Source organism: Cercospora beticola, chromosome 7, assembly GCF_033473495.1.
Source record: "Cercospora beticola chromosome 7, complete sequence".
Classification (NCBI taxonomy): Eukaryota; Fungi; Ascomycota; class Dothideomycetes; order Mycosphaerellales; family Mycosphaerellaceae; genus Cercospora; species Cercospora beticola.
The window spans coordinates 2,493,334-2,519,425 of NC_088941.1; the positions used below are offsets into that span (position 1 = coordinate 2,493,334).

The following is a 26,092-nucleotide window of genomic DNA, read 5'->3' on the forward strand; positions in this document are numbered from 1 at the left end:
ACCTGCGAGGACAATTCTATTTCGATCCAGATGCGGCAGCGAAGCTGATGAGCAGTCGCCCACGAGCGAAGAAGTCGTGACAAGGCCAAGACCCTACCTGTCTCGCAGTCTGCTGTTCTTTGTTCGATACTCTGGACGATCAAAATCCATCATAATGTACTTTTGTTGAACAGTCTGCCCCGTCCTTGTCTCAATGTAAAAAACTTCTGTATGACCCTACTGTATCCTTTATGCAAACGGAGATACATCTATGCTTCTAAGCTTCTTCTATATCGATCTCTTGCTGTGATCTCTGGTATGGGAGATGAGGTGTGCTGGAATTTGACTATAGAAACGAACAGAGCTCGAGTCGGTTTCGATCCGCCTACCTTCTCGAGGTTATCGGCTAGCGTGGTTTCTTATCAGGCCAATCATAATCAAGATTCAATGACGCGTCTGAAGAGTCCCCAAATCGTCCCGTTCCACCTACCAAGTGACTACCTACTGACAACCCCGCCGCTCTTCTCAGACTTAGTAACTTGCTCCAGAAGGTGGCGCTGACATTTTCGTTGTAATTGCAGTAGCAGCGAGCCCTGCTGTACGCCCGAGACAGCGTCTGAGCATGGAATAGGATTTTGAATAATCAGAATCGGTTTGAATAATCAACATATGTTCACAGTGCAAACGACTTTGGAGTTCCGTCGGTGTCATCGAAGGTAGCATTGGGCGTTGCTGCCGCTGCAGAAATTGTTGATGGACTGTTCTTGTTTGTTTCCTTGATTTCTGTCGTTGGACGTGAGTCGTATATTCTGATTTTGAATATTCAGTACTATGAAATTCAATTCAAAAAATGGGGCTATCGGCTAGCGTGGAGTGCTATCGCGCCAATCAGAAGCGAAGAGATTGTCTCCCATGTTCTTGCCTCAATTTGCTTGAAACTCCGTTCCGCCTGCCACAACAGACCACTGCGATGTCGCTGCCTTCGCAGGTGAACTTCCGATCACGGAGCAACAACGCGATCAGTCCGTAAAGGCAAGCCACTGATATTAGTAGTCGGCGATCCCTCTTCGACATTCACGAACCTCAAAACTTCATGTTCTACCCCCCAAGCACAAGGAGCTATTCGAAGACGAATCTGAGGGTTACAAGTTCATATTGTCCGGCCCGGTGGCACGTCCTGAAGACTTGAAGCTTGCAGTGCCCGCACATTGGGCATGATACAAAAGTGAGAGACACCGGTCTGCTCACCGCGATGTGGATTCTACAGTAAGCACATGGGACTGACCAAGCCATGGCATCTGCGCGAGAGGAAGTCCGCCGCCTGCCAAGTGAGTCCATGGTCACCATGTTCACCATTCAGATGAAGTTTCTGAATGGCACAGCCACGCTAAGACAGTCTCCACATCTCTTGGGAGACGACCAAACGAGGCATTGCGGATACGAAGCTGCTCAAGACGGGCTGCACGCCCTACTTCCAAGCAAAAATCACCTGAGTGGTATGCGGACTCCACAACATCCCGCGGCTTGTCACCTTCCACTGGAGGCGGATTTGCACATCGGGATTCTACGGCTCCTCCATTCCGCATTGTCCCCATAGACATGATCGATATGTGGTGTCTAGCGTCTTAGGACTTCATATGTAAGACTGGTCGCCCAGCCCGCGAATCCGATTATTCTGCAACTCTGTGCTCTTGCCAGCCTTTTTGAGTACAATGTCAAGAGATGGCCAAGGTTCCTGATCTCATTTGCCACCTTTTCTCACTTCAATGACCTATCGGCGAAGCATTGCTGGTGGAGAGCGCAATACGGGATACTCTTGGACATGCCCCGGGTGAGAATGTAACCATCACGTTGAGTATGGGTCTTTGGTCGCACATCTCCGCAAACCGTCTCCGTGGGGAATGGGGAAAGTCGTATCAAGTTGAGTGGGTAAGTGAGTCTGGAGAGCGCAGTATAACTGTCTCCGCCGCGAGCAGAGCGTGCTTGAGTCTCCTCAGCACCCGGTCGTTCTCTTTTCCCTCTTTTCATCAGCACAGTCGCGAGAGAACTCAGTATGTCAGGAGGAACCAACGAGAAGACTGATGCTCAATCGCCGGAGAGCAGAAGAGGCTCAGCCGTCAATCGTGCATCAGCTAATCCTTCTCGACGTGCTTCGGTCATTGATGCCATCATCAATAAGGACAAGAAAGAAAATGGTGTCACGATCGAGCTGGAGAATGTGCCAAAATACCTCTCTGCTGATGAGCTGCCCAGTCCAGAGGAAATCATCGACCGACTGGGCATCGCCGACTGGAGAACTCTGGAGAAGAAACTCGTCCGTCGGCTTGACTGCACACTCGTGCCTATTCTCTGGATCCTATATGTCACCAATTACCTCGATCGAGCATCTCTCGGCCAAGCACGCCTGAGCACTCTGGATCAGGACCTCAATCTCACAGGCTACCAATTCGGAAACGCAGTTTCGATTCTCAGCGCTGGATATGTACTCGGTCAGCTGCCGTCCAACATGATCATCCCGTACGTTCGGCCCAGTCTGTACCTTGGATGCTGTGCATTTATCTGGTCTGGTGTCGCGGCCGCTGTTGCTGGAGTCAGAAGCTACGAGGGACTTCTTGCAGTGCGCTTCTGTTTGGGTTTAGTCGAGGCGCCGCTCTTTCCAGGAGCCATCTACTTGTTGTCTTGCTGGTACACTCGCCGCGAACTTGGTGTCCGCATTGCAATCATGGCTACCGGGACGCCGATTGCCAATGGTTTGTCCGGGCTTATCGCTGCAGCTGTGTTTTCTTCTCTTGAAGGTATGTGTGTGCAGGACAGCATTATTGAGTCAGATGCTAACATTCCACTCAATAGGCAAACATGGCGTTGCTGGCTGGCAATGGCTGTTCATCGTCCTCGCAATTTGTGGCGGTGTCTTCGGCGTCGTAGCTTGCCTCGTGCTGCCAGACTATCCAGCTTCACGAACCGGCAGCACGATGTGGACCATGACAGAGGACATGCGACGTATCGCGGAGACCCGAATCATCGCCGACAGAGTCACACTGGCTTCCTCAGTCGAAATCAAGACCAGTATCTGGGGCGGTGTCAAGCTATCCCTCATGGATTACAAACTCTGGATCATCATCTTCATCAACATCACCATCTCGGCTGCTTATGGCTTCTCCAACTTCTACCCTGCCATCGTCCGCGGTTTCGGGTACTCGCGCGTGGTCACCCTGGTCATCACCTTCCCGCCGTACTTCCTTGCAGCTTTTGCCGCTGTGTGCATTTCATGGCACTCGGACAGAAAGCAAGACCGTGGCTGGCATTTCGCAACTCCTGTTGCCTGTGCAATGGTCGGCTATATTGTGTGTATGGCCACTACGCATAACATCACTCGCTACGCCATGTCTTTCATTTACGTCGTCGGCCTCTTCGGCGCGAATCCTCTCATTCAGACTTGGATTTCTGGCACTCTGTCGAAGAGCCCAGAGCAGAAGAGTACTTCCATCGCTATCAACAATATTCTTGGTCAAGCAGGCAATGTATGTTCTCCCTCTTTGCATTCATCTTACTATATTTGCTAACCATTGCTTCCAGGTCATGGCCCCGTACTTCTTTATCCAATCTGACGAGCCTCGCTACATCATGGCTTTCATTCTGATGTTCACCATGGCGGGGCTCTGTGTTTGCGGCGCAATGCTTCTGAAATGGTGTCTGTGGCGTACGAATAAGAGACTGCTAGCGTATGCTTTGCAGCATGGCACGCCGTACAATCCTTACCTTCAGTGAGCGGGATGTATCGCGAGCGAGGAGTGGAAATCGCAGGTGTAACTATAGCTATCAACACTTTCATTATCGACGAGAAGACGTTCGCTACGAGGACAGAATCACTTCTTTCTGCCTCTTCACGATAAAACTATTCCCGGCGCGCAAGACTTCATTTTCTGTTTACCTTCTGAATCATTGAAATATGATAAGGTTTTGCAATGTCGTTGTTTGCTACATACAGAGATATTACACTACGTATATAACGGCGGTGGTCTAGATAGGGCGCTCCGCTTGATCCTTACGGCGTCTGTGACTTCATGAAGGAATGGTGCCGCATTTTTCTTCACAACTGAAAGCGAGTGCCACAATCGAATACTTCGATATCTCTTCCAAGCCGTTCCGGCACAGTGCACATCTGTGAGTGATTTCCGGAGATTCATCGATGACGAGCTTATATAGTGACTCTTCGATCGTGTGACGTGCGCATGTAACGCTGCGCAGGATGGATTATTGCTTGGATGCAGCAGGGCTGAATGCGTTCCATCGTTTCTTCGAGAGGTCAGTTACACAACACAGTATCTTCATATTTGTTGGAAGGGGGGCAATTGAGAGTCACTTACACCCAAGATACCCTTCAGCCCGTTCAAAAGTCCTGTACCTTGCCCAGAGTCACCGCCCATACCAGCAAGTCCGCCCACTGTTCCCACAAGCGCTGCAGCAAATGTGCCGACGGGACCACCGGCTTCGAAATTGTTCAAGTCGTTCAGGCCCAGAGGCACTGATTGTTGTCCAAGAATGACGTCGGCAGCCCGCTCGCTCAGCATGTACAGCGGAACCGTGGGGTAGTAACCTATGGATTTTGCCCAGACGGAACCGTCGACGATGCGCAGGCCGGAAACGCCCATCACGCGGAAGTCGAAGTCTACCACTGCAAAAGGATCGCCGTAGGCGCCGAGTCTGGCCGTGCAGCAGGCGTGGTGGCCCCAGGCGTTGTCGCGGATGTATTGGATGAGAGCTGCTCTGTCGGGAGTGTCAGTTTATGATAGCTCAACGACGTGACAAGTAGGGAACGCCGTGGTCGAGTACTTACCCTTGATATTGGAGACCGGGGACGACTTCAGTCAAAGTGCCGTCCAGTGGGATAACACTGTCGTAGATGTCTCTAGCGCGCTGAATTCCCTCTGCGACAGCTTGTGCGTCCAGGTCGCCACCGATTGCGAAGTTGTTAAATTGGATTTCGGCTTGATCAAGAGGGTCCAATGAGCGAAGACGAACATAGCCAGCATTATTACGACTCTTCATCTTCAGGATCACGAATGTCCAGTGAAGGGCATCGAGTGTTGCACAGGTAGCATAGCCAGGGTAATAGCCCGCAAAGTACGCTGGCACTGCGACAATGAAGATATCTGGTGTTGGGCCATCGTTGACTGACGTGCTCAGGGTTGTGCCGACCGCCTGTTGGATTGGTCAGTGGTTGAGATGTAAAAAGGCGATGGCGTACGAGCAACTCACCAATCCATTACTCACGTAAGGCCCTTGGTCGACCTATAAACCTGTCAGCTCGGGCTCGCACCACTGAAACGTGATGTAGCAATACTCACCGGATTTGTGCCGGCTCTGTATTCATCCAAGCACGGATCTGGCTCGACAGAGTACCTGCAATCCTTAAACGCCGCAAATGGCGTTGTCGCAAGGCCAACAGAACCAAGCTCGTAACGATCTTGCATATTAGCACCGACTCCCGGAAGGTTCGCGATGACAGGTATGCCCCAATAGCTCAGCTCCTCCGCTGGCCCAATACCGCTAAGTTTGAGAAGTTCTGAACAAGAGTGAGTAAGTCAACGATACAGCGCACTCGACTACGCAACTTACTCGGTGTTTCGAACACGCCGCCCGAAAGAATCACATCGTATCTTGCGTACGCATAGCCAGGAATACCATGCTGTTTCGTTGACAGTGTTGACATGTAGGCCAAGTTCGGACCATATTCATACTGAACTCCGTAGGCTCGAGGGATGGGGCCGCTGGTATCCATGAGAACTTTCGTCACCATGGTATCGAGCTGGACATAGAGAGGGTAGCCTTCTTGTACAGTAGAGCGAATCAAGTCGATGACACCTATACAAACCTTCAGCAATGTACACAATTGTATAACTCCAAAGCCCTACTTACCACTTCTGATGCTGTGCCTATCCGGGCTGACCGCATTTGGTACTTGCCAGACGTCGGCGGCGTAATCTCTACTGAGACCGGGCGCGTTGAGATCAGCTGCTAAGATGTTCGCAAAGACGCTTATACTCGTGAGCAATTCTCCAAGAAAGCCTCCAGCCTATGAAATTGTCAATAGTGCTCCTTGCTGTACCGGTCGATGCGACCGTGGCCAGAGAGGTCTTTACCTTGCCTACGGCCAACGCAGCTGCGGCGATCAAAGACGCAAGCTTCAAATCGCGAAGCACCAGTGTAAGAGCTGCGTGTCAAGTCAATATGTCTCTGGTAGTGGTGCCAAGCAAGAGACAGAACTCACGCGTCAGCGAAATGTCCAGCCACCCATTGAAGCCATGGCCGAGTACGCTGTTGAGGAAGTACTTGCAGTTCTCCAGTTTGACGAAGTATTCACGCATCATATGAGGATCGAACGTGGAAATATTACCCGTCACCTCACCAAGACCCACCCAGTCCTCCTCGTGAGGTGTGACCATGGCCATTGCGGACATTTGCGTGCTACCTCCGAGCGCAGACCCTCGTGCGTAGAGCAGACCAAGACGTATTGCCCCAGGAGGAGGATATTGGCCTGTGTAGTAACGGCCGTTTGGCAGGACATAGGTGATTCCAAAAGGGTCGGGAGGACAGTGTCCAGCACCCGTGAATGGAGCCCCGTAGTAGGAAGGATCATCTGGAACCAAATAGACCTGTTTGGTGTCGCGCAGCTGCTGTACTGGATCTTCGTAACGTTCCACAAAATACGCCTGTCGTCGAAGCATGAGCGTTTAGCATTAGCGTTGAGAATCTGATACTGGCACTCACCCATAGCTGCCTGGGCAACTCGGAGGCTCGAGGATGGAAGGATGGTACTTGGACGTCCTGGTACCCGCTTGTATCGGTGCCAGCTTCGATAAGCAAAACGCTGAAACCGGCGCGAGCAAGTCGGGAAGCGACTGGTCCGCCACCTGGACCACTTCCTACGACAATATAGTCATAGATGCCAGGCTGGTTCAGGTTGTCGCAACACTGCCTCTTTCGCTTCGTGCCTTCATGCTTGTGATGATGGTCTTCGACCTTGTGGGTATCGTCATGCCTGTGTTGCTGCGCTGGAACTGCCAACGTGGTAACTAAAAGCGCAAAGTCGAGCAATCTGTGAAAACGCATTATGGTACAATGTTACATCCGCAGTGCAGATGTTTAGTGAACGAGTGACAGGAATGCAAGTAGAAGTTGATTGCGACAGGTGCGCGCAATGTGAGGAAGGGCGTAAAGTTAAGACTTGGTCTGTAGGTAGGGTATGGGGGAAGAAGGTAGAATTTCTCAGCAGCCACAGAAACGCAATAAGCGATACGGATCGCTCTGGCTGCCGGCAGGCGGCCGTGATCGATTCTCGAGGCTCTGCTTGCTGGCATTCGTTTAGATGTTCCATGCTTCGCTTAAGGTAGTTCATGGGTCGTTAGCATGGCTTTCTTGCTCTGCACCCTGTGTGGTGAAGTGACACAGCGAATGCCGTTCGATATCGGAGATGAGATGGTTGATTTTTGAGTGTTGGTTGCACGGCTCCTGAAGCTGTTCCTGCCAAGGTTGAAAGCTTGTCAAGGACCAGGTGAGGTTTGTGAACTCTGTTTATGTCAGCTTGCGCCCAATTGAGCTGTTGCTCAATCTCGCTTCAGTGCCATGCAAGCTAATCACTCATTCATCAATAAGAAATGCAACGCAGATGATGGCTGGATCTCAGAGCAATGCGGAGAGCCATTACCGCTGTGGACTGCGTATGCAGCAGCCGCGAGAGTTCCGTGTATGCGTTGATGCGGAGGTGAAGCTGGGCGGAGCATAGCATATGTGTTGTGGTCTGTCATGAGGAGATAATAAGTCGGCCTGTCGGAAGTCAGTGTACCGCAGAATGAAAGCGTGTCATTCTGCCAAAGTGCAATGTTCGCTCCTTGAGGTCATCGTTTTTTGTGATACTCTGCAATTGTGCATCCGCGAAATAAGGTGCGTGCCCACAAGGGTACACCCCTAGCTCATTGCCAGTGCCCAGAAACTTGAAGAAAGAGAATGGTGCAGGGATCCATGAACACCAGCGTTCCGCACTTGCACATTGTCAGTCTTATACTTCCAGTCCCACGCGACCTCGGAAACAGCCAGATACCGACACTGTGAGTAGGAAGGAGAGTCTGAACCAAGACCATGGGACGAGCAAGCATTGCGGCTTTCTTCTGGTTGTTTGCGACTACGGCGATTGTCACATTGGTGACTGGATATACTCCACGAATCCTGGGATGGCCGTTGGGGCTCTGGATGTAAGCAAAGTGGTGCGAAGACAGATGTAGGAACTGACAGTGGACAGCGATCTCACCGTGGCTCGTGTAATACTGAGCCCACTATACTGGTACGTCTGGCCAGTCCTTCGCCCGAAGATAGAAGCCGCTCGTCGACGTTCGAAAGAGTCCAGAAAGGCGCAGGGAGCAGGGCTGGGTTACTCGAAGAGCGAGAGCAAAGTCGGCAGAGCGGGCAACAGTCAAGCCACGGGAGAAATGAACGAGAATGGACCCGCGTCAGTGTCGCAAGTTGAGTGCCACACATGACGCCGGAGTAGGCTCTCGCGTGGAGCTTCGATACATGATGTCGGCTCTCTCATAGCGTAAGGTCGAGAGTCTGGCCATTCGAAGAACAGTGTGCGAACGCGGCGAGGAGGAGGGTCTCAGAATAGTTCAGGCTTTGACAAATCCAGAGGGCATTTTCGAGGGAAAACGCATACAGCCTCAGAGCACGGCAATGATCTTTCCTTCTGTGCTACCGTGCCAGCTTCGTAGCATTCGAACGGACAATGGAATTGTGTGCCTCGGAAAAACAAGTTTTGGCAGTTGGACATCATAGTCGTTACCGGCGATGCAGGATATGGAGTGACGAAGTGTCAGAAGATCATTGATGAAGGTCAGCGCGATGGCAGGAGGCAGTTCTCGGCTGAAGTTCGGACTCTTGGCGTCGGCGCTAGTGCGGCAAGCTATTCTCTTTGGCAACTTCTCACGCAACTTTCTTCCTCACGCACAACCGGAGGTAGTGTTGTCACACCACCGCAATCATGGCAACAGCGCTGCAACAGCCTGTCAAGGCCTCGTCAGGTCCAGAGGATGACCTGACAGACGAGCAGATTGAGCAAGAGCTTGCAGCCGCCACAGCCCGACTGCAAGCACAGGCGAAAGACATGCAGCTAATTCAGCAGAACGAGTCCAAAGGCATCACCTTTCCGAAGCTCGAAACTGGAGATCTTCCGAAGCCTTACGTCTCCACGAACCGCCATGTCGCGACGATCGACTCTTTGCGTCTCGTCGAGGAGAAGTATCGCAGCCAACAGATTCGCAAAGTCGAGGATCCAGTTGTCGCAAAAAAGACTGCAGAAGAGGTACGTTCCCAGGCACTTTTCGCACACTACCTTGGCTATGAGGAAAATATTCCCAATCTTTTCTCCTTGAGCAGAGTTCGGGCACCGTCTTGGTTGCCTTTCTGCACCACTGAGAGTTTTATAATCATAGTTACTCTGAGCCAACATCCATCTCCATCGCTGTTCGATCGCTCTTGATGCAGTGCAACCACTGACAGGATGCAGAAAAAGAAAGCCACTGCTGGAAGCAACTGGTACAACCTGCCGAAGACCGAGCTTACGCCCGAACTCAAACGCGACCTTCAGCTTATCAAAATGCGAAATGTGCTTGATCCGCATCGTCATTACAAGAAAGAGAATGGCAAGATGAAGGCACCAGAGTACAGTCAGGTTGGTACCATCAAAGAGGGTGCGACAGAGTTCTTCAGTGGCCGCATTGAGAACAAGAAGCGCAAGAGGACCTTCGCAGAAGAAGTGCTTGCCGGCGAACACGAGACTGGTCGTTTCAAGAACAAGTACGGCCAGATCCAAGACAAGAAGACGAATGGCAAGAAGGCATTCTACAAGGCACTAAAAGAGAAGCGCAAGGCTGGCGTCAAGAAAGGTTCTGGATGAGACAGCAATGTCCACTGTGTGCTGTCTATCCTTGGCGTTCACGCTCTACGCCGAGAGAAGCCTGGCGCTATGCTCATCTACAATGCCCTCATGGCAGCTTCACAACTGCGTGACAATACGCAGCACGAGGTTTTGCATGTCCAAAGCCGCTTCTCGGCCAGCCTCGAGCACTTCCTCATGGTTGGCGGCACCCTGACCAAGGTGCCGATCGAGCTCTTCTCTGCTCAACCCTTGCAGCTCTGGATGGTCTGCGCGTACTGTCGGCTCCAGCACCGATTTGTTCGTCACCAGACTGAAAGCGAGCACTCGCAGGCCGGAGTGTCTCGCGGTGACGATCTCGGGAACAGTGCTCATGCCGACCACATCTGCACCCAAATTCCGCAACATCCTGCACTCTGCTCGCGTCTCGTACGTCGGCCCTGCAACAAAGGCATACACACCTTCGTGCATCCTGCGTTGACTGGGGCTTTCCTGACGCAAGTCATTCCAGCTTCGATGGGCAAGCTGGCGTAGGTGAATGTCGTATGCATCACTCAGGGGCGGAAAGCGAACCCCGAACTCTTCCTCGTTGGCGCCTCGCAGCGGGTGGAAGCCCACTAGACCTGCAAGATTGAGGTGGTCGTTCAGCAAGACCAAATCGCCGACACTGTACTCGGGATTCAACCCGCCCGCAGCATTCGTCAAGATGATGGTTTCGACACCAAGAACTTTGCAGACGCGGGTGGCGAATGATGCATCTTCCATGGAGTGACCTTCGTAGAAACTAAGAAAGGAATGAGCGCTCGTTGATCGATAGAGGGGCTATATAGGGTCGCTACTGACTGTGCCCTTCCCACGAGTAGTACCACTGGGATCTCATTACCCTGGGGTCCCATAGTTCCAAATACTAGCTTGCCTTCATGGCCAGGTACTGCATTTCAAATCGAATCAGTGCCCAATCTCCCACCAACACACTTTTCACCTCTGTTCAATCTCTCCTCCAGAGCGTAAAATGCGGCCGTAAGGAATCCATTCAATACTTCACAAACTCACCTGTACTCAACGGAAAATTCGGCACATCCTTGTATTCCCACACCTCGGTCGTGCCAGGATTCACCGTCTTCGCCAGCCCGCCTAGCCCACTTCCACACACAATCGCGACGCGCGGCCGTGCCAATTGCTCGGGCAATTTGAGGCGTAGAAACTCGACCGTTTCTGTGGCGCGGTGGAAAGCGGAACTGGACATTTCGTCGTGGGCTGTGCCGAGCGTGTGTTTGATGTGGCTGACGCTGTGGTAGAGGGAAGCGACGTGGTGGAGGATTTCCATGAATTTGAGAGGGAGGAGGGGAGAAGGGGAAGTGGAGGGTGATATGTCTGTGTGTGGGTATCTGGTTTGTGTGAGCTGGTGGAGCTCGCCGTTCGCCGTGTCGAAGTGTTGGCACGTGAGTATGGCAGGTGGGAAGAGTCGTCACGGGAAGGTGTGGGACGATTTCGTGAGGCACATGTCAATTTGTTCTCGTTCTCTCCCAAAACGAAACGCGCTTTATTAGCGATGATGGTCGATATTCCAGCAGTTCATTCAATTGAGCCAGCAGCAACGACATCAAATATATGGCTCGAGACACAACCGAATTGAAAATCTACTGTTAACATCTTGCTACAGAAGGAACGTTTCTGAGGAGTCGAAATGGATCACATTTTGGACTTCTCGTTAGCAAACAAAACTACCAGCTTTCTCTTCGCTTTGCCCTGTGCCATCTCTTCCCACATTTGAGGCATCTCATCCAATGCTCGAAACTCGCAATTCGGGATGATGCCATGCCGGGCAGTGAAATCAACAGCCACCTTCAACTCCGCCGCCGTTCCATTGCTTGCGCCCTTTACGCGATACAAATTCGTCGAGACAGCAAATGCAGGAAGTTCGAGAGGCTTGTCCGGCATTCCTACTACCATCAGTAGTCCGTTGAAGGTCAGACTTCTGATACCTGTAGCATATGCAGCATTTGAATCACTGAAGACAGCCGCCGCGTGGCAGCCGCGAATACCGGTAAGCTTCCTGATGGCTTTGAAGAATTTCGGATCTTTGCGCGGATTATATGTCGCATTCGCCCCGTTCTTGGTAGCTGTCTCCAGCATATGGTCGTTGATGTCCAGGCCAATCACCTTCAGACCCATTGCCTTTCCGTACTGAATGGCAAGCTGTCCAAGCCCTCCACAGCCCACGACTGCTAGCCACTGACCTGGCTGTAACTCGCACTTGTTGACGGCGTGGAAAGCTAGACATTATTAGCTTGGCGGAAAATGATGTTTCGCCTGCCGATACGATGCATTGCAATTGAGGGATAGAGAGACCTGCCTGTAATACCTGCGCAGAACAGCGGGCTAGCTCTCTCTATTGGCAGGTTCTCGGGCAAGTGAATGCAATTCTGCCAATCGGTCACCGCATAATCCGCGAACACGCCATCAGCCTGGAGTCCTTGAATCTTCGGTCCACCGTTCTTGGCTGCAGTGCAAAAGGTAGCGTGCACCACACAGCCTTCGCAAGCAAAGCAAGAGTCTATGATGGTAAGCATGCCGACCTTATCGCCAACCTTGAAGCCCTTGTTTTCAGCAGAAGGATGAATCTTTGAGATGATCCCAACACCCTCGTGGCCTATCGTAAGCGGTTGGTGTTTCAAACTGTCAGGTCGCTGGTCCATCATGAGATCCGAGTGGCAAAGCGATGCGGCCACGATTTTGACTTGGAATTGGCCATCTTCAGGCTCGGGTATTGGTATTCGTCGAATGAGCACCTTGCCACTTTCCTGGCGAGTATGTTAGTGAGAGACTTGACGCCTTGCTCTTGGACAGGTACCTTGTGATATTGCGCAGCTCTCATGGTTTGTGCCATTGTAAGCTCGCTTCAGTCTGCGGACTTTCGACAGCTTGCATGAGAAGTTCACCTGAGGTTGCCAAAGTACCCTGAGACCACTAACCGTTCCGACGCGCTGGAACCATGTCCATCTCCCGTCTGGCAGTTGTGGTCGTTGATCACAGAACGATGATAGGCTTCCTTATTTCCACCTTTCTTCCGTAGCTCGCGCCACACAATATAGGGTAGGAGCATTCGCATTGTACTACCTGTCCCAAGTTCCGAGCAGTCAACAGCTGCTTGAGCTATATGCGGTCGGGAAGCTCATGCGCAAGGTGGTGACTTGCATAAAGTATCATCGTGAGTTATGTAACGGAGATGTATGTGCGTCGCGTGTGAAATGTGGCACGCGTTGCAACGTTCTGTTGTTCCGCGCGGTCAAAGTCAAATATTCATTACAGTCCATGAAAGCCTCATCAGAATCCGCACCTGCCGGAAATGACGGAGCCCAACGAGTAGATGACAGACAGAACTTCAAAACAATTGTTCTCGGTTCATATCCACACGACCAGGCGAAGAAAGGCGCCCGAGTTTCTGACTGCATTGAGCATGGCGACAGAGGATGTCTGGACTGAACAAGGCGCCCATGAAAACACTGTGATGGCCTCGAAACTACCGACTCGCGGTGGCAATGAAGTGTTGTAGCTCTGACTGCTATTTGCGATGCTCTATCAGACTGCTATGTGCAAGCTCCGGGAACACAAAAGCGTGAAGCCGGCGTGGCGGATGCTCTATATTTCCATTGACCAATTTCACTTCTTCAGCAGAGGCGCCATCATCTTCTTCGCTATCGAGCCGCCATCCTCGTATACCTCGGCCAAGGTCTCTACACCAGCCTCAATACCTTCAGCCAGCGTGCTATTCTCCCACTTGGTTACAAGACGCTTCTGAACCCGAAGGATTTGAGGACCCATCGTAACTAGCCTGTCCACCCACTCCTTGACCGCCGTATCAAGCTCAGCCTCGTTGCCAACGACACGCTCAATCAAGCCCCATGACAATGCCTCATCTGCAGGAATATCTTCGCCAAGATATACGAGTCGTTTCGTTCGACCGATGCCGATCATGCTGGGAAAAAGGGCAGCTTCGGCCACAGAAGGCAGTCCAATTTTGGGCTCTGGCATACCGAATTTGCTAGCTCGGGTTGCGACTCTTAGATCGCAGGCCGCCATGATTTCGAGACCAGCGCCAAGGGCATATCCATGGACGCGAGCGATGACCGGAACTGGAATATTCTGAATTGCGAGACATGTCTTGTGGATCTGAGTGATGTATTTTCGAGCATCGTCAGAAGAGCTTAGGCGACTCAATTCCTGGATATCGGCGCCTCCAATGAACGCCGGGGCTTTGCCAGCAGCCAGAGGTGGAGCACCTGTCAGGACGACCACGCGGAGAGTTTCGTCCTTGCTGAGTCTTTCGCACACTTCTATCAGCTCGTTCTGGAGCTGGTTACTTGCGGTGTTGAGCTTGGCTGGGTTGTGGAAAGTGATGGTGGCCACGGTGTTGCCTTTCGAATGCTCTTTTGTTTGGCATATTATTTTAGGTGATCGATCCGGATTCTGGACATGGCCGGAGACCTGTTCTACGCGACGCTTTGCCGAAGACATTGTGGTGACCGGGACGCAGGTTGGAAGATTTTGAGAGCAAACGAGGAAATACTGTTGTTCTGGGTAAGTTGATTCGGCTTTCCTGTCCGATGAAGTCGATAGAGGACGTGTCTTGCTTACTGAGTCGCGACAGAATGTGACAGCTCCGACCTGTTCCCTAAGAAAGCTTGAATCTATACCCCACACACTAGTGATACTAGATGCACCATTTGTGGCGATCAACATGTCGATCATCTGGCACCCACTCTATTTCCGCTGCCCTGTTCAAGCCACTCTGAGAGAAAGTATTGTGTTTCCGCGCCCGTTCCAGAGCCACGCGGAGTAAAAAGTGACGCAAAGTACACGAGGAAAGTGTGACTCGTCCTCTCAATAGCAGAGCCGGCAGTTCACAATTGCACGAGAAGGGTCTCATACTTCGACTTGTCGAGTTCGTACTGGCTTCCTCCAGAATTGTCTTGGCCCGTATAATTTCCGTCAGTGCCACTGCCCCAATTTGGCAAGTAGTCTGCACATCTTCGCGCCAGGGCACGTAGTGGGCTGAATCACACGCAGGAGCGGGCAATTATCATGAAGGTCTGTAGACACACGAGTATTGCAGTAATCTACTTAAAGAGCTAACTCGCCGTGCGAAAGGTAGCTTTGCTTTTGGACACTCGCCTCATTCACTTCAAGGGCCATTATTCGATCGCACCTTCCAACTTTCTTCGACATCAAAATGCTTCGCACCCTTACCTGCGTTGCCCTTGCTGGCTCCATGCTCGTCGGAGCAACACCCATCACTGTCACAGTCCCAGGCGGCGCGCCATACCCAGCGCCCATCCCATGCACTAGAGAGAAAAGACTGCAAATTGCGACGAATATCATTGAGGCATTCAACGACCCTGATCCAGCGAGGTCTTTTGCTACAATACAAAATGCACCATTCAAGGCGAGTAAAATCCATTGTATTTGCACCATGCTCATGCTGACAGTACCAGCCAAACGGATTTATTGATTTGTGAGTGTTTTGGAAGAACGCCATTTCAACGGGACTCCGAACTGACCAAACTAGCTGCATCAACGGAGCACCATGTTTGCGACTTGGCCCTGGCGCCCAAGGTGCCAAGAACATTGCCAATGCAGCACGACAAGCCGTTGCGAACGTGGTGACAGAATACACCGCTTTTGACAATGGAACAACGATCATGGACGCCGTGGTTGTAAGCATCCACATTTTCCCAACATTGATCACCATTTAGTAACCTTGATGCCACCAGACTTTCGGCGTGGGAGCACTCGGCGTGCCCGTGCCCGTCAAGACCGACATTTACGTTGACGGACTTATCGACACTCAGGATTGTCAGATCATTGGCTTGCCTGCATACCTGACTGTCCCGACTGAGGTACTGGGCATGCCAGTGAGGCCACCGATTCTGCCTGATCTCGGTATTGGCACGATTCCTCCGATTACGCTTCCGTTCTAGAGCAGAATCGGAAATTGGAGTGATTATGTAGTCTCAGAATGAGAAAGCTCTTTGCCATGTCGAGCAGTCATCTCGGTTCTCCGATCTCCGTTGGAATTATTTGACTGAAGCCGTCGAGCGGAGATGAGCGGCTGTTTCGTCCTCAGAGGAGTTGCCGGAGAGCAGTGTGGAAAGAAAGGGGAATCTCGTTCCCTCGCTCGACTCGCGAGCTTTGATGACCGAAGAGGCGGCGGCGTCACAAAAATGAGGCTATGATCTGTATCTGGTGTATGTACACATTATATCCGTCCAATAGTGAATTTGACGAGTTTGTGAAAGAGGTGATGTTCTTGTCCTACCCCGGATTTCCCCGCTTTTCCCCGCATTCCTGTCGTTCCAGGTCGTTTCTCATCACCTGCACTTTCTCTAGACCACCACATCGTGACCCGTGTGGCACCTGCATATTGTTCTGAATATGGCTACCTCCGGTCGACAGGACGGGGACTAGGTAACATACAGGCTTCTTGACGCTTCGCCACGAACTTGATCCTGCGACTGCGTCGCTTCGCTCACCAGAGTGCCTGAGATACGCTGCACAAGGCAGAGATACGATTGCGAAGGGACATTCGAGTTTGCAGGTCCAATTACTGAGATTCACTTGGCTATTAGGCGCCAGCATGGATCCTCACGCTCAAATGAACTGTCCGGAGCCCTCGACAAAGCCTACGCCACGACCCAAGGTGACGCGGAACAAGCCCACGTTGACTTGCGGCGCTTGCACCTCTCGAAAGACCAGATGCAGCAGAGATCGACCGAAGTGCAGGCAATGGTACTCGGCCCCTGATCAAAAACATCTTTCATGTAGAAAAATGCTGATCATGCACGCAGCATTCGACGCCAGACCGCCTGCAGCTACACGGACGTCGCCAATATGCTTCGATCGCTGGGACCCGAACTGCCCAAAGAGAGACGATCTATCTCCTCCTACTCGAGATCTCCCTCCCATGACATGGTGGACCTACTGCCTCTGCCTGAACCTTTCCTTGGCGAGATCTCTACATCACGCGAGCCTCGTCAGGCTGCTGTGTTTGACGAGATCTCCTTAGCAGCGACCCCACGATCGGCAGAGATCCCGTGCCTAGGTGCCTTTCAAAGCGGCGTTGAGCTCGGTCATCCTTTCCACAATTATTGGACCAAAGACGGTGGCCTCGCTGAAGTGGTTTCGATATTACCGGATCGGCCGCGAGCCCTGCAACTGGTCGCCAGCTACTTCGATTCCGTCGATCCCCTTTATCCAATGCTATCGCGAGGCCACATCATTGCAGAAGTCGAGCATTTCCAGCATTTGTCGTTTGAGGAGAAGCATAGCTACAACGCAGCCAAGCTAGCACTGCACTTTATCATTTATGCCGCAGGTGCATTCTTCATTCCAGAAGTTGAGCCGGAGGAGCGGGCCAGCCTGTCAGATCTTTACCTTTCAGCGAGTCATCAGTGCCTGTGTCTATGCTCGTATCTGAGCCAGTTCTCGTTGGAAACGGCACAAGTCATACTCTTGATTGGCTACTTGCTCATCAATACGAATCGTGTCTCGGAGGCCTGGACCTTCTCTGGGATTCTGGTACGCCAGGCATACGCTCTTCGTCTCCATCGTAATTCCACTTCACATCGGGACAGCATTCTCCGGCGAAGACTTTGGCAGGCTGTGGTTGTTCAAGATGTCAGTATCGCGTACCATCTTGACTTACCTCCATCAGTGATACACTGCATCGACATGCGTGCCCAGATTGACGAGCTCGGTCATCGTAAGTACGCTCAGAGAAACTCAAGCTCTCCCAACTGACTTTGTAGATTCTGATCATGACTTGGATTACGAGTCTGCGATGTGGCAGTGGGCAACATTCGTCAAAGAGCACATTTGCAACCCTCGAGCCACGGAGGGTCCCATCGCCAGCAGCTCCTACCACAAGGAGACCATAATATCTCAATACCGTGAGATGTACGAGAGTTGGAGGCCGCCATTCAACTCTCAGAGCCCGAAGCGTTTCGAGTTTGGCGATTTACGGCTGGCGCGACAACTGATCACCGTCTCCAGTAGCTTCTTTGGGGTGTTGACGGTACTCTATCTGGATCAAAATCTCGAGGCTGGCGTTCTTCTGGACATCCATGGCGCTATCGATGCGACGCACGAAGCAATGTCTTCGTTCTTCGCACTTCTGCGATTGTTTCCCGATCAAATGGACATGTGGGCCAGTTACCATACCAGGGCGTATGCTCAAGCTGTAGGTTCTGGCGCCAGAAGCAACTGTAACATTTATGCAAATGCTTACATGGTTCATCAGATGAGAATTGCTCGAATACTCGTATCAGAGACACAGCACCTCGGTCAGACGAGTCGCGATCCACGGCTCATGATAGGGAAGAGCGATCTGGACCGCTATCTTGACATCCTCTTATCGTCACGGGGGTCCCACAAGCATCAACACGTACAGCATACGAGATTTAAAGCGTTGAGAGAAGTTGTTGATATGATAGGTGTGGCATGAAGGGACTTTAACATGTCCGCAAGTCGCAGGTGATCCTCTGCACCAGGACGACAACTCAGGAGTCTCCAGTATCTCTGCAACTCTACGGTAAGCTCATCGCGACCTGCTTGATACGGGTTGACGCTTTGGTGCGCACGGATTCCAGAGAATAGCCCCGTCCTCATTGTCTCTGTACATCTGTCGGAGGCTTGTTGGGACCTAGATGAACACCCGGCGGCTCTGTGAACAGTAAGAATATCGGAGAAGGGAACCAAACATACCCTGTCTCTGACAATTTGCGGAAGGCTGCTCGCAATGATTCAAAGATCGGCCTCTAATTTCAGCAAAGGACGCGTACTGGGAGACAGTCATTCTCTGGATCTCAACGCATTTGAACACTGGCACAACATAGGCATCACCATGCCGAAAAGTCCGAGCCGACGTAACTCCGTGGAAAAGGATTCTCATTCCTGGTATCTTGTTTTCCATCTGTAAACACTCATATTCTCCGTCCCCACTACGACAATTCAGACTTAATAACCGACACCTGATCCTTGCTGGAGCGCGAGCTGATTGGATCCTGAAGCCTTCTCAGAGCCCATTGGCCTTGGTTGTCTCGCTTGACGTCCCAATCGAGGCTGACCATGGTGTAGGCGATCCAAATCAATGCGACCAGCACACCATACGCCCACTTCTTCGGTCCTTCGATATTTGCCATGGACAACCCAATAGCTCCGTTGACCATGCTGACGCTGATGAGCAAGCGGCCGAAATAGACATGGAGGGCGGAGACCAAAGTGCGCTTGTGTGTCTTTGCCCACATGTAATGGTGTGCTACTCCGAGGATGGGTTGCAGCCAGGCGAAAGCGAAGACGGCCGTTCCGATGATGGTGTGCATGAATTTGCTGACCTGCAATACTGTCAATTTCAACTTCACAAAGACTACCATATTGGACCACATACATCTGATTTCCATTGTGCCACATCCCAGAGACCCATTGCGAATGCAGATGTCCACATCAACAGTCCGAGGGTCATGATGGCGGCATGCATCAACCACGCCTTACTCGAAGGCACCTTTCGCATAGCAATGGCGCCAAGCGGCATGACCACAGCCCAGGACAGAGAAGCCACAACTCCATGGGCAGTCATCACACGCTTGATCAGCGCCATGTCGGCAGGCATGTAGTATTCCGCCATCTCGACAATCTCCGAATGAGTGATCTTCCTTTGGTCAGCAAAGAAGGAGCAAGAGTAGTAGAGGCTCTCATATGCACTCTTGCAACCGGACTGGGAAGTAGGATAAGTATAGCGGGATTTTCGGAGTATTGTGCTCAAGCAACGGACCCACGACCTGCTCGTTCGGCCGGGCTAAGACTGCTATACATGAGATCTAGGACTTGGTTTTCCTAGGCATGGAACCGTTTCCCAGCTCCACACTCTTGGTGTCGCTCCATCGCAAAGCGCAGAACTGTGCAGCGAAGATGGCCATGTCAGACCAATCAGGAATCTTGGATCAACACCGAGTGCAGCACGCGGAGACGGTAGCGTCCACTTACGGGAAAACGCCGTTTGAGTTGCTTGCATAGCTCAACTTGGAAAGCTGTTGAGTTGCTATAGCAGTACCTGCTTTGCCACAACTACCGGGTCCAGACCGAGGCATTCCGACAGCTTGGAAGCTCGACCGCTCTCCGCAACGAGATAGGTCAGCATAGAATTGTGCTGACCAGCCTCTGAACAAGCATTCATCGCTGATCGAATACTGTGTTGGCAAATGTTGACAAAGAAAACTCTCAGCCTTACCAAGAGATGTTCGCTTTGCGAACGATGCTAATTTCTCACGCCTCTATTTCCAAAGACTTGGCGATTAGATCTTCAAAATCACAAATCCGTAAATCTCTTCATCAGCACTTCGTTCTAGCACGCCAATATACCTCATATTGCGTGCTTCGATCGACTGCATTCTCCACCACCTGCACGAAGCTATCAACATGGCACATTCTCGAGCACATGCAGCGAACCTGTAGGATGTCAAGCTTAAGACGTTTAAGCTTGTTCGTTCGGAAGTTTGCCTTGGCCGCTTGGCTCCATTAAGCAGGTGGGATACGCACACACAATCGCGGGGTGAGGTTGTACTGTCGGACAGCTGGAGTGCGATCGCAATGCTTTGCTTTGCGGGAATTCAATGTATTGGATTGTTTGGAAGTGTTCTGGCCGATCGGAAGAGGGAAGTGCCGAGAGAGCTCTGAGGACAAGAGGATGGTTCGCTTTGCGTGATAGCACGTGCGCCAAGGGAAGCATCTAGAGCAGCGATGTACTGTAGTTTCAATTGTCAAGGTGAGGCAGGTGTGGCACTGCAGGTGGATCATGATGTTTCACGTCGCTGTGTATGTATCAATCGGTTGTTGTGATGTACCCGGCTCCCGGCGTTTTTGTTTCGCACTCTAGGTTGAATTGCTTGCTGTTGATGACATAAGTTCTGAGCCTGTGGTCTTTATGTCTAGGCGTTGCTTCTCGAATCACCTCATCTGTTGATGTCAGTATGTCAAGATCTGAATAGTCGATGATTAAGGTACAGCCTCAACAGTTGCTTCTGTGCATAGCACGACTGCCTTGGCACCAGATGTGAGAGCGCAAGTCGACATGCACGCCGCATCCGAGGAGCATTTGAGAACGACACGACTTTGCTCAAGTGAATGACCACTCTTCTATTTCGCATTTTCCGAGAGCGCGAGCCCACGAGCTTCCGTCGAATCTATCCCAGTCTGACCAGCGACTACAACCTATTCCACACTCTAACGTCTCCGCGTCGGAGCCTCACCAGGCTGCCAAACCAGGCTTCCACACTTGCCTCCATCCACATGCAGTAGCTGTCCATGCGTGGTTCCACTCCACTTCTCACTCGCCAAGAACAGACAAGTCCTCGCCACGTCCTCAGTACGAACCGGTTTGGCCATGGGAACAGTAGCTTCAGACTCCTCATACTCCCACTGAGGACCGAACTTGGCGATCTCCTCTCTGAAACGACTCGTGTCAACAGCACCAGGGGCGACGCCATTCACGCGAGCTTTGAGATAGATTCTCGGAGCATCCTTGGCGAGAGATTGCAAGAGGCCATATTGCACAGCGGCTTTTCCAGCAGAGTAGGCGGCCATGGTCCGGACGCCAAACTTGCCGGATTCTGAACCCATAATGATGAGATTTACGTTGCGGAGGTTAGAAGCTGCGATTGGATCTGCGAGGGCGGAGCGGATGCCGCGGAGCCAACGTTGAGCTGTTAGGAAAGTGCCATTGATGTTGACATTGAAGACATTCTGCCAGACCTGCGCGCTTTCTGTCAGCCATGACAAAAGTCTTGTAGGATAAGCATTGAGATCGTACTTTTGGATCCATATCACAAATACTTTCCGTTTGTTGCAAGCTGCTCAAATCCATGCTCGCCAGCGCGACGCAACACTCCACAGCGCCAAAGCCATCTTCCGCTTTCAAGAATGCTGCATTGACAGATTCTGCTTGTGTGATGTCGACGGGAACAAAGAGTATAGAGTTATGTCGAGCGCCATAGTACTGCCTTTGGGCGATAGCTTCCGGAAGGTCCAGAACGGAGACGTTGGCGCCGGCGGTCAAGAAAGCCTCGACAACAACACGTCCGATCAAGCCGCAGCCTCCAGTGATCAACACATGTGTTCCTTCCAGCCCTAAAGAAAGATCGAAAGGTTGCGCCATTTTTCCTTTTCCCCACGTTGTCCAAATTGCAGATGCAAGTCGAAAGTGTGTTGTTGCTTGATTTCATGCATGCTTAGTCAGACAGGTTTGAGATCCTTCCTTGTTATTCCTTGCAATACGAGTTACGAATGTCAGTACCAGGAAGGCCAGAAAGGGTAAGCAGCGCGAGGTGGTGCGCTTGATCATAGCTCCTCAGATCCTCTGTTAAATGTGCGTCTTGTGCCGCCCTCCTCGTCCATTTCTTGCAACTGTGCTCTGACGTCCTTGATCAAACTCTTGGCTTCCTCAACCTCAATTCCGTCTTGACATAACTCATTCGCGAGGTCCATGGTACGCTGCCAGTCCCCACTAGTATGACTCCATCTTGCCAACCAGAGCCGAGCACGACTTGTGATCTGGGTGACACCCAGGCCGTCTTCGCCCTCGTCCGCGCCCTCTTCTTGCGCAAGCGTGAGCTCCATGTATGCAGCAGCTTCCTCCCAATCGCTCTGCTGCTCGTATAGACACGCAATCTCCCAAAGGATCTGTGGGTCAAGTGCACCTCCCACTGCTTGTGCGAGTGGATCAGTATTAGAGCTGCCAAAACTTGCGCCCGTGTCCATTTGAGCGCCAGCGATGAGCGCTCTCTTGAACGACTGGATCGCGTTTGTGGTCTTGTTGCAGCGATTGAAGGCGTGTCCGACGGCTGCCCACATTTTCGGGTCTAGAGGGTAAAGCGCCGCTGCTCGTTGGTAGTAGAATAAGCTGTAGCTGTGACATTCGAGCATTTCGTAACCTTGGCCTAGTCCGTACCATGCGCGGTAGTCCTTGCGATTCGTATCTACAGCTCGTCTGTATGACTCGATTGCAGCCTGATTGTTCTTGAGTTCGATGTACTCGTGTCCCATCAGAGTCCAGGCAGTTTGGCAATTGCGATCGAGCGCAAGGGCACGTCGGAAATGCAGCACAGCTTTTTCGTGCTCGCCTATGAGACTGTAGTAGTTGCCCAAGATGCAGTTTGTCTCTGGCCTGAACTTGTCTGTGTCGCTTGCCATGGCCGCAAGTGTCGCCAGCTTTGGTCTGTTCTGTAGTACGTAGAGGAGATTGCTGTATATTTCCATTGCGTCCAGCCGATGAGGAAACCTACGAAGCAATTCTTCGAAGAGCGCTGTAGCTGTGTCGTAGTCACGCATATGATAGAGCAGTAGTGCTTTCTGCTGCAACAGAAACGCCGAGCGTGGAAAGATGTCCAGCATCCGGGTCAATGTGTCAAACACCTGCGGGTCCTGTTGAAAGAGCTCCTGGCTGCAGTAGATGATGAAGATGAAAGTCATGATGTTCTTTGGTAGACTGGCCTTGAAAGTGTCGTCAAGCTGCTCAGGGTTCTCTATTAGTGATGCGAGCTCGAGCCAGGCCGACCAGTTCCACGGGTTCAAGTTCACGCTCCTCAACAGCCACTGCATAGCCAGTCTCTCTGACTTGGACTTGATCAGGATAATGCCGTAGAGGTAGTCCAGCCACCCGTCGGAATTGCTCAAGTCCTCCAGTCCGCCTCGCGCGTTGAAGTACTCCTCGAGCACGATCGCAACGCCTGGCACTTCCTTATTAGCAGTAAGAGGGCCATCGTGAGGTCCTAGAATCGTCTCCGACTCTTCATTCTTTCGCTTCTCGCCCGAAAGATATCGCGCATAAAGCGCGAGAAACAGAGACTTCTGGCTCAGATTCTTCGGCGTCTGCAGCAACGGTGCTCGCCTGAGCTTCTGCGCGCGAGCATCAGCTGAACCAAGCGGCGTCCTCTTATCCTTCTTTGGCGTCGACTTCACATCAGAAGGATGAACCGTCTCGTACGAAGGAGCAGCATGTGGAACCTGACTCGGCAAGAAGACCGCAGCACAGCGATCGAACTCGCGACAGTCGAAGAAAGATTTTGCCATCAAATAGCGAGGTAGCTCTTTGGCTTCCCGTCGGACTTCTTTTGGATCCCGATTGGTGGTCTGGATGGTGGGCAAAGGTGCCTCGTCATCATCGATCTCAGTATCGGATCCATCGCCTTCTGCGAGTTCTGCGGGATCCTCGAATGAGTTCAGAAGCTCTGCAGACCATTGCGCTGCGAAGTAGAGGCATCGCTCGTTGCAGGCGGCGATTGCTTGCTGCAGCTGTGCCACCAGCTCAGCTTCTTGTTCGCTCGAAAGCATTTTGGTCGGTGTGATCAGCAGCAGAACTGACGTTCTGCCTTCTCAACCTGATGCCGCCGTATGTGTTATTATCGGCGCCGATTGTGAAGCCGGTGTGCGGTGTGGCGCATAATGTGGTTGATCAGTTCGGTCTTGGTAATGAAATGCAAACAAACGCGTCTCGAGTCAAAGTCGCAGGCGCGTGCCGGGACGAAGCTAAGTCTTGGCACCTGCAACAAGAGGAACACGTTCGAGACGGCAAGATGGTCCTGAGTCTTCTGTTGCGCTGTTACAACTTCTATATACTCTAGCAAGCTCTCTTGTGCCATTGTAAGCCTTCACCCGCTTCTACATGATTCATCGAGCTGCTGAAACATTTCTACTTGCTTCGCTTGTAGATCTTCCTCAAGAACTCGTCGAACACCTCCTTCTTGAGTCCTTCGCTCTCGTCAATAGCCTGAATCTTCTGGCGAATATCCGCGACCCGCTCCTCCTCGTACTTCTGGTAAATACCCTCCAAGCCCAACTCGTTGTATAGCTGCTTCACTGCTGCCTCCTTCTTGCTGTCCTTCTGTCCATAGTTCTCCTCAAGCACTTTCCTCTGCTCAGGTGTGGCAATTTTCAAAGCCTGGTTCACGAGCCACGAGCACTTGTTGTCCTGAATATCTGTGCCAATCTTGCCGAGCGTGGCTGGGTCGGCGAAGTTGTCCAGGTAGTCGTCCTGCACCTGGAAGTATTCTCCCATTGGGATCAGAATGTCCTCCGCAGTCTTCAAGTTCTTCTCAGTAGCAAAGCCCGAGAAGTGCAGGGCCAAAGCCACTGGCAGGTAGAAGCTGTAGTATGCAGTCTTGTAGATCACAATGAATGTGTACTTCTCCAGCGAGAAATTGTCCAGATCAACGTGATCTTCCGGTGCGGTCAAGAGATCGCATGTCTGTCCCAACTCCGTCTGGAATGTGACACCGTGGAACAACTCGATGACGTCCACATAGTACTTCTCTTTCTTGAAATACTTCTTCAGAAGCAAGTATATTGAGCTCTCGAGCATAAAAGCGTCGTTGATCGCAATCATGCCAACATTAGGCATGAGGTACCAGCATGGATTGCCTCGTCGTGTTTTCGAGCTGTCCATGATATCGTCGGAAACGAGGAAGAAGGCTTGGAGGAGCTCGATGAACCAGCCCAACAGCGCAGTGTGAAAGAACTCTTCGTCGGTGAGTTTGCGGCCGAGGAGGAGCTGGGTCGTGTCGATGACTGAAAGTCCGCGATTGCATTTTCCACCGAGCGTGTTGTGGTAGAGTGACTGTTAAGTGGTTGTCAGCTATTTCCAGATCGTCTGTATTGTCAATGTATCTCCTGCAGAGTACTGCATTGTCTCTCTTTCAATCTCCACACCATGGAGCTCGCTCCGCATTGCGTCTCTCTCGGCATGGCACCTCCTCAAGCTCCTGCGTAGTTGAAAGCTCCTACCTTCTCGAACCAAGTCAATGCCTGCTCAGGCAACTTGTATTTCTGACATTCCGCCTTAAGATCCTCCACCAGCTTCGGGAACACGCCCTCAAACTCTTTCAACGTCGCAGGCATATTTGTAAACCGCAACGACACGAATCTCGGGATGTCTGTCGTTGCTCTCGAAATCGCTCTTCTCGGCGCCTGAACTCGTTTTGCGCCGCACGGTCTAGATCGAGGGAGTATGTGTAGAAGTTGTCGAAACCCAATGGCAGATGTTGTTGGTGCGAGTAGCGAACGAAGTTGCATAAAACCAAGAATCGCGAAATCGAACCATTGCGGAAAGCGTTCCTCCCCAAATATTGTTCAACTGAT

The 26,092-nt window shown here is 51.7% G+C and overlaps 13 protein-coding genes across 13 annotated transcripts; 5 read left to right on the plus strand and 8 right to left on the minus strand.

The window, feature by feature from the left end:
• Positions 1–2,032: 2,032 nt before the first annotated feature.
• RHO25_011197 (uncharacterized protein) lies at positions 2,033–3,747 on the plus strand (the record flags this gene model as incomplete). Its single annotated transcript, XM_023601944.2, has 3 exons — positions 2,033–2,774; positions 2,830–3,500; positions 3,556–3,747. The coding sequence occupies 3 exons, from the start codon at positions 2,033–2,035 to the stop codon at positions 3,745–3,747; spliced, it is 1,605 nt and encodes a 534-aa protein (XP_023451101.1).
• A 486-nt stretch (positions 3,748–4,233) lies between these two features.
• RHO25_011198 (uncharacterized protein) lies at positions 4,234–7,092 on the minus strand (the record flags this gene model as incomplete). Its single annotated transcript, XM_023601943.1, has 10 exons — positions 4,234–4,275; positions 4,347–4,746; positions 4,817–5,181; positions 5,239–5,271; positions 5,328–5,545; positions 5,599–5,844; positions 5,899–6,055; positions 6,123–6,193; positions 6,251–6,692; positions 6,751–7,092. The coding sequence occupies 10 exons, from the start codon at positions 7,090–7,092 to the stop codon at positions 4,234–4,236; spliced, it is 2,316 nt and encodes a 771-aa protein (XP_023451100.1).
• A 1,026-nt stretch (positions 7,093–8,118) lies between these two features.
• On the plus strand, positions 8,119–8,516 carry RHO25_011199 (uncharacterized protein; the record flags this gene model as incomplete). Its single annotated transcript, XM_023601942.1, has 2 exons — positions 8,119–8,231; positions 8,279–8,516. 2 exons carry the CDS (start codon positions 8,119–8,121, stop codon positions 8,514–8,516), a joined length of 351 nt encoding a protein of 116 aa, XP_023451021.1.
• Positions 8,517–9,013: 497 nt separating this feature from the next.
• On the plus strand, positions 9,014–9,928 carry RHO25_011200 (uncharacterized protein; the record flags this gene model as incomplete). Its single annotated transcript, XM_023601941.2, has 2 exons — positions 9,014–9,334; positions 9,539–9,928. The coding sequence occupies 2 exons, from the start codon at positions 9,014–9,016 to the stop codon at positions 9,926–9,928; spliced, it is 711 nt and encodes a 236-aa protein (XP_023451022.1).
• A 99-nt stretch (positions 9,929–10,027) lies between these two features.
• Positions 10,028–11,234, minus strand: RHO25_011201 (uncharacterized protein; the record flags this gene model as incomplete). Its single annotated transcript, XM_023601940.2, has 3 exons — positions 10,028–10,691; positions 10,751–10,838; positions 10,961–11,234. The coding sequence occupies 3 exons, from the start codon at positions 11,232–11,234 to the stop codon at positions 10,028–10,030; spliced, it is 1,026 nt and encodes a 341-aa protein (XP_023451411.1).
• Positions 11,235–11,599: 365 nt separating this feature from the next.
• RHO25_011202 (uncharacterized protein) lies at positions 11,600–12,785 on the minus strand (the record flags this gene model as incomplete). The annotated part of the gene is made up of 3 exons (XM_023601939.2): positions 11,600–12,183; positions 12,264–12,711; positions 12,762–12,785. 3 exons carry the CDS (start codon positions 12,783–12,785, stop codon positions 11,600–11,602), a joined length of 1,056 nt encoding a protein of 351 aa, XP_023451412.2.
• A 785-nt stretch (positions 12,786–13,570) lies between these two features.
• RHO25_011203 (uncharacterized protein) lies at positions 13,571–14,425 on the minus strand (the record flags this gene model as incomplete). Its single annotated transcript, XM_023601938.2, has 1 exon — positions 13,571–14,425. The coding sequence occupies one exon, from the start codon at positions 14,423–14,425 to the stop codon at positions 13,571–13,573; it is 855 nt and encodes a 284-aa protein (XP_023451601.1).
• A 715-nt stretch (positions 14,426–15,140) lies between these two features.
• Positions 15,141–15,888, plus strand: RHO25_011204 (uncharacterized protein; the record flags this gene model as incomplete). The annotated part of the gene is made up of 4 exons (XM_065603382.1): positions 15,141–15,353; positions 15,403–15,422; positions 15,477–15,624; positions 15,682–15,888. The coding sequence occupies 4 exons, from the start codon at positions 15,141–15,143 to the stop codon at positions 15,886–15,888; spliced, it is 588 nt and encodes a 195-aa protein (XP_065459454.1).
• A 910-nt stretch (positions 15,889–16,798) lies between these two features.
• RHO25_011205 (uncharacterized protein) lies at positions 16,799–18,410 on the plus strand (the record flags this gene model as incomplete). The annotated part of the gene is made up of 3 exons (XM_023601937.1): positions 16,799–17,669; positions 17,716–18,146; positions 18,207–18,410. The coding sequence occupies 3 exons, from the start codon at positions 16,799–16,801 to the stop codon at positions 18,408–18,410; spliced, it is 1,506 nt and encodes a 501-aa protein (XP_023451602.1).
• Positions 18,411–18,906: 496 nt separating this feature from the next.
• RHO25_011206 (uncharacterized protein) lies at positions 18,907–19,589 on the minus strand (the record flags this gene model as incomplete). Its single annotated transcript, XM_023601936.2, has 2 exons — positions 18,907–19,299; positions 19,353–19,589. 2 exons carry the CDS (start codon positions 19,587–19,589, stop codon positions 18,907–18,909), a joined length of 630 nt encoding a protein of 209 aa, XP_023451604.1.
• Positions 19,590–21,184: 1,595 nt separating this feature from the next.
• On the minus strand, positions 21,185–22,115 carry RHO25_011207 (uncharacterized protein; the record flags this gene model as incomplete). The annotated part of the gene is made up of 2 exons (XM_023601935.2): positions 21,185–21,712; positions 21,771–22,115. The coding sequence occupies 2 exons, from the start codon at positions 22,113–22,115 to the stop codon at positions 21,185–21,187; spliced, it is 873 nt and encodes a 290-aa protein (XP_023451605.1).
• Positions 22,116–22,297: 182 nt separating this feature from the next.
• On the minus strand, positions 22,298–24,289 carry RHO25_011208 (uncharacterized protein; the record flags this gene model as incomplete). Its single annotated transcript, XM_023601934.2, has 1 exon — positions 22,298–24,289. One exon carries the CDS (start codon positions 24,287–24,289, stop codon positions 22,298–22,300), a length of 1,992 nt encoding a protein of 663 aa, XP_023451603.1.
• A 358-nt stretch (positions 24,290–24,647) lies between these two features.
• Positions 24,648–25,852, minus strand: RHO25_011209 (uncharacterized protein; the record flags this gene model as incomplete). The annotated part of the gene is made up of 2 exons (XM_023601933.2): positions 24,648–25,571; positions 25,739–25,852. The coding sequence occupies 2 exons, from the start codon at positions 25,850–25,852 to the stop codon at positions 24,648–24,650; spliced, it is 1,038 nt and encodes a 345-aa protein (XP_023451413.2).
• Between the last annotated feature and the right edge of the window lie 240 nt (positions 25,853–26,092).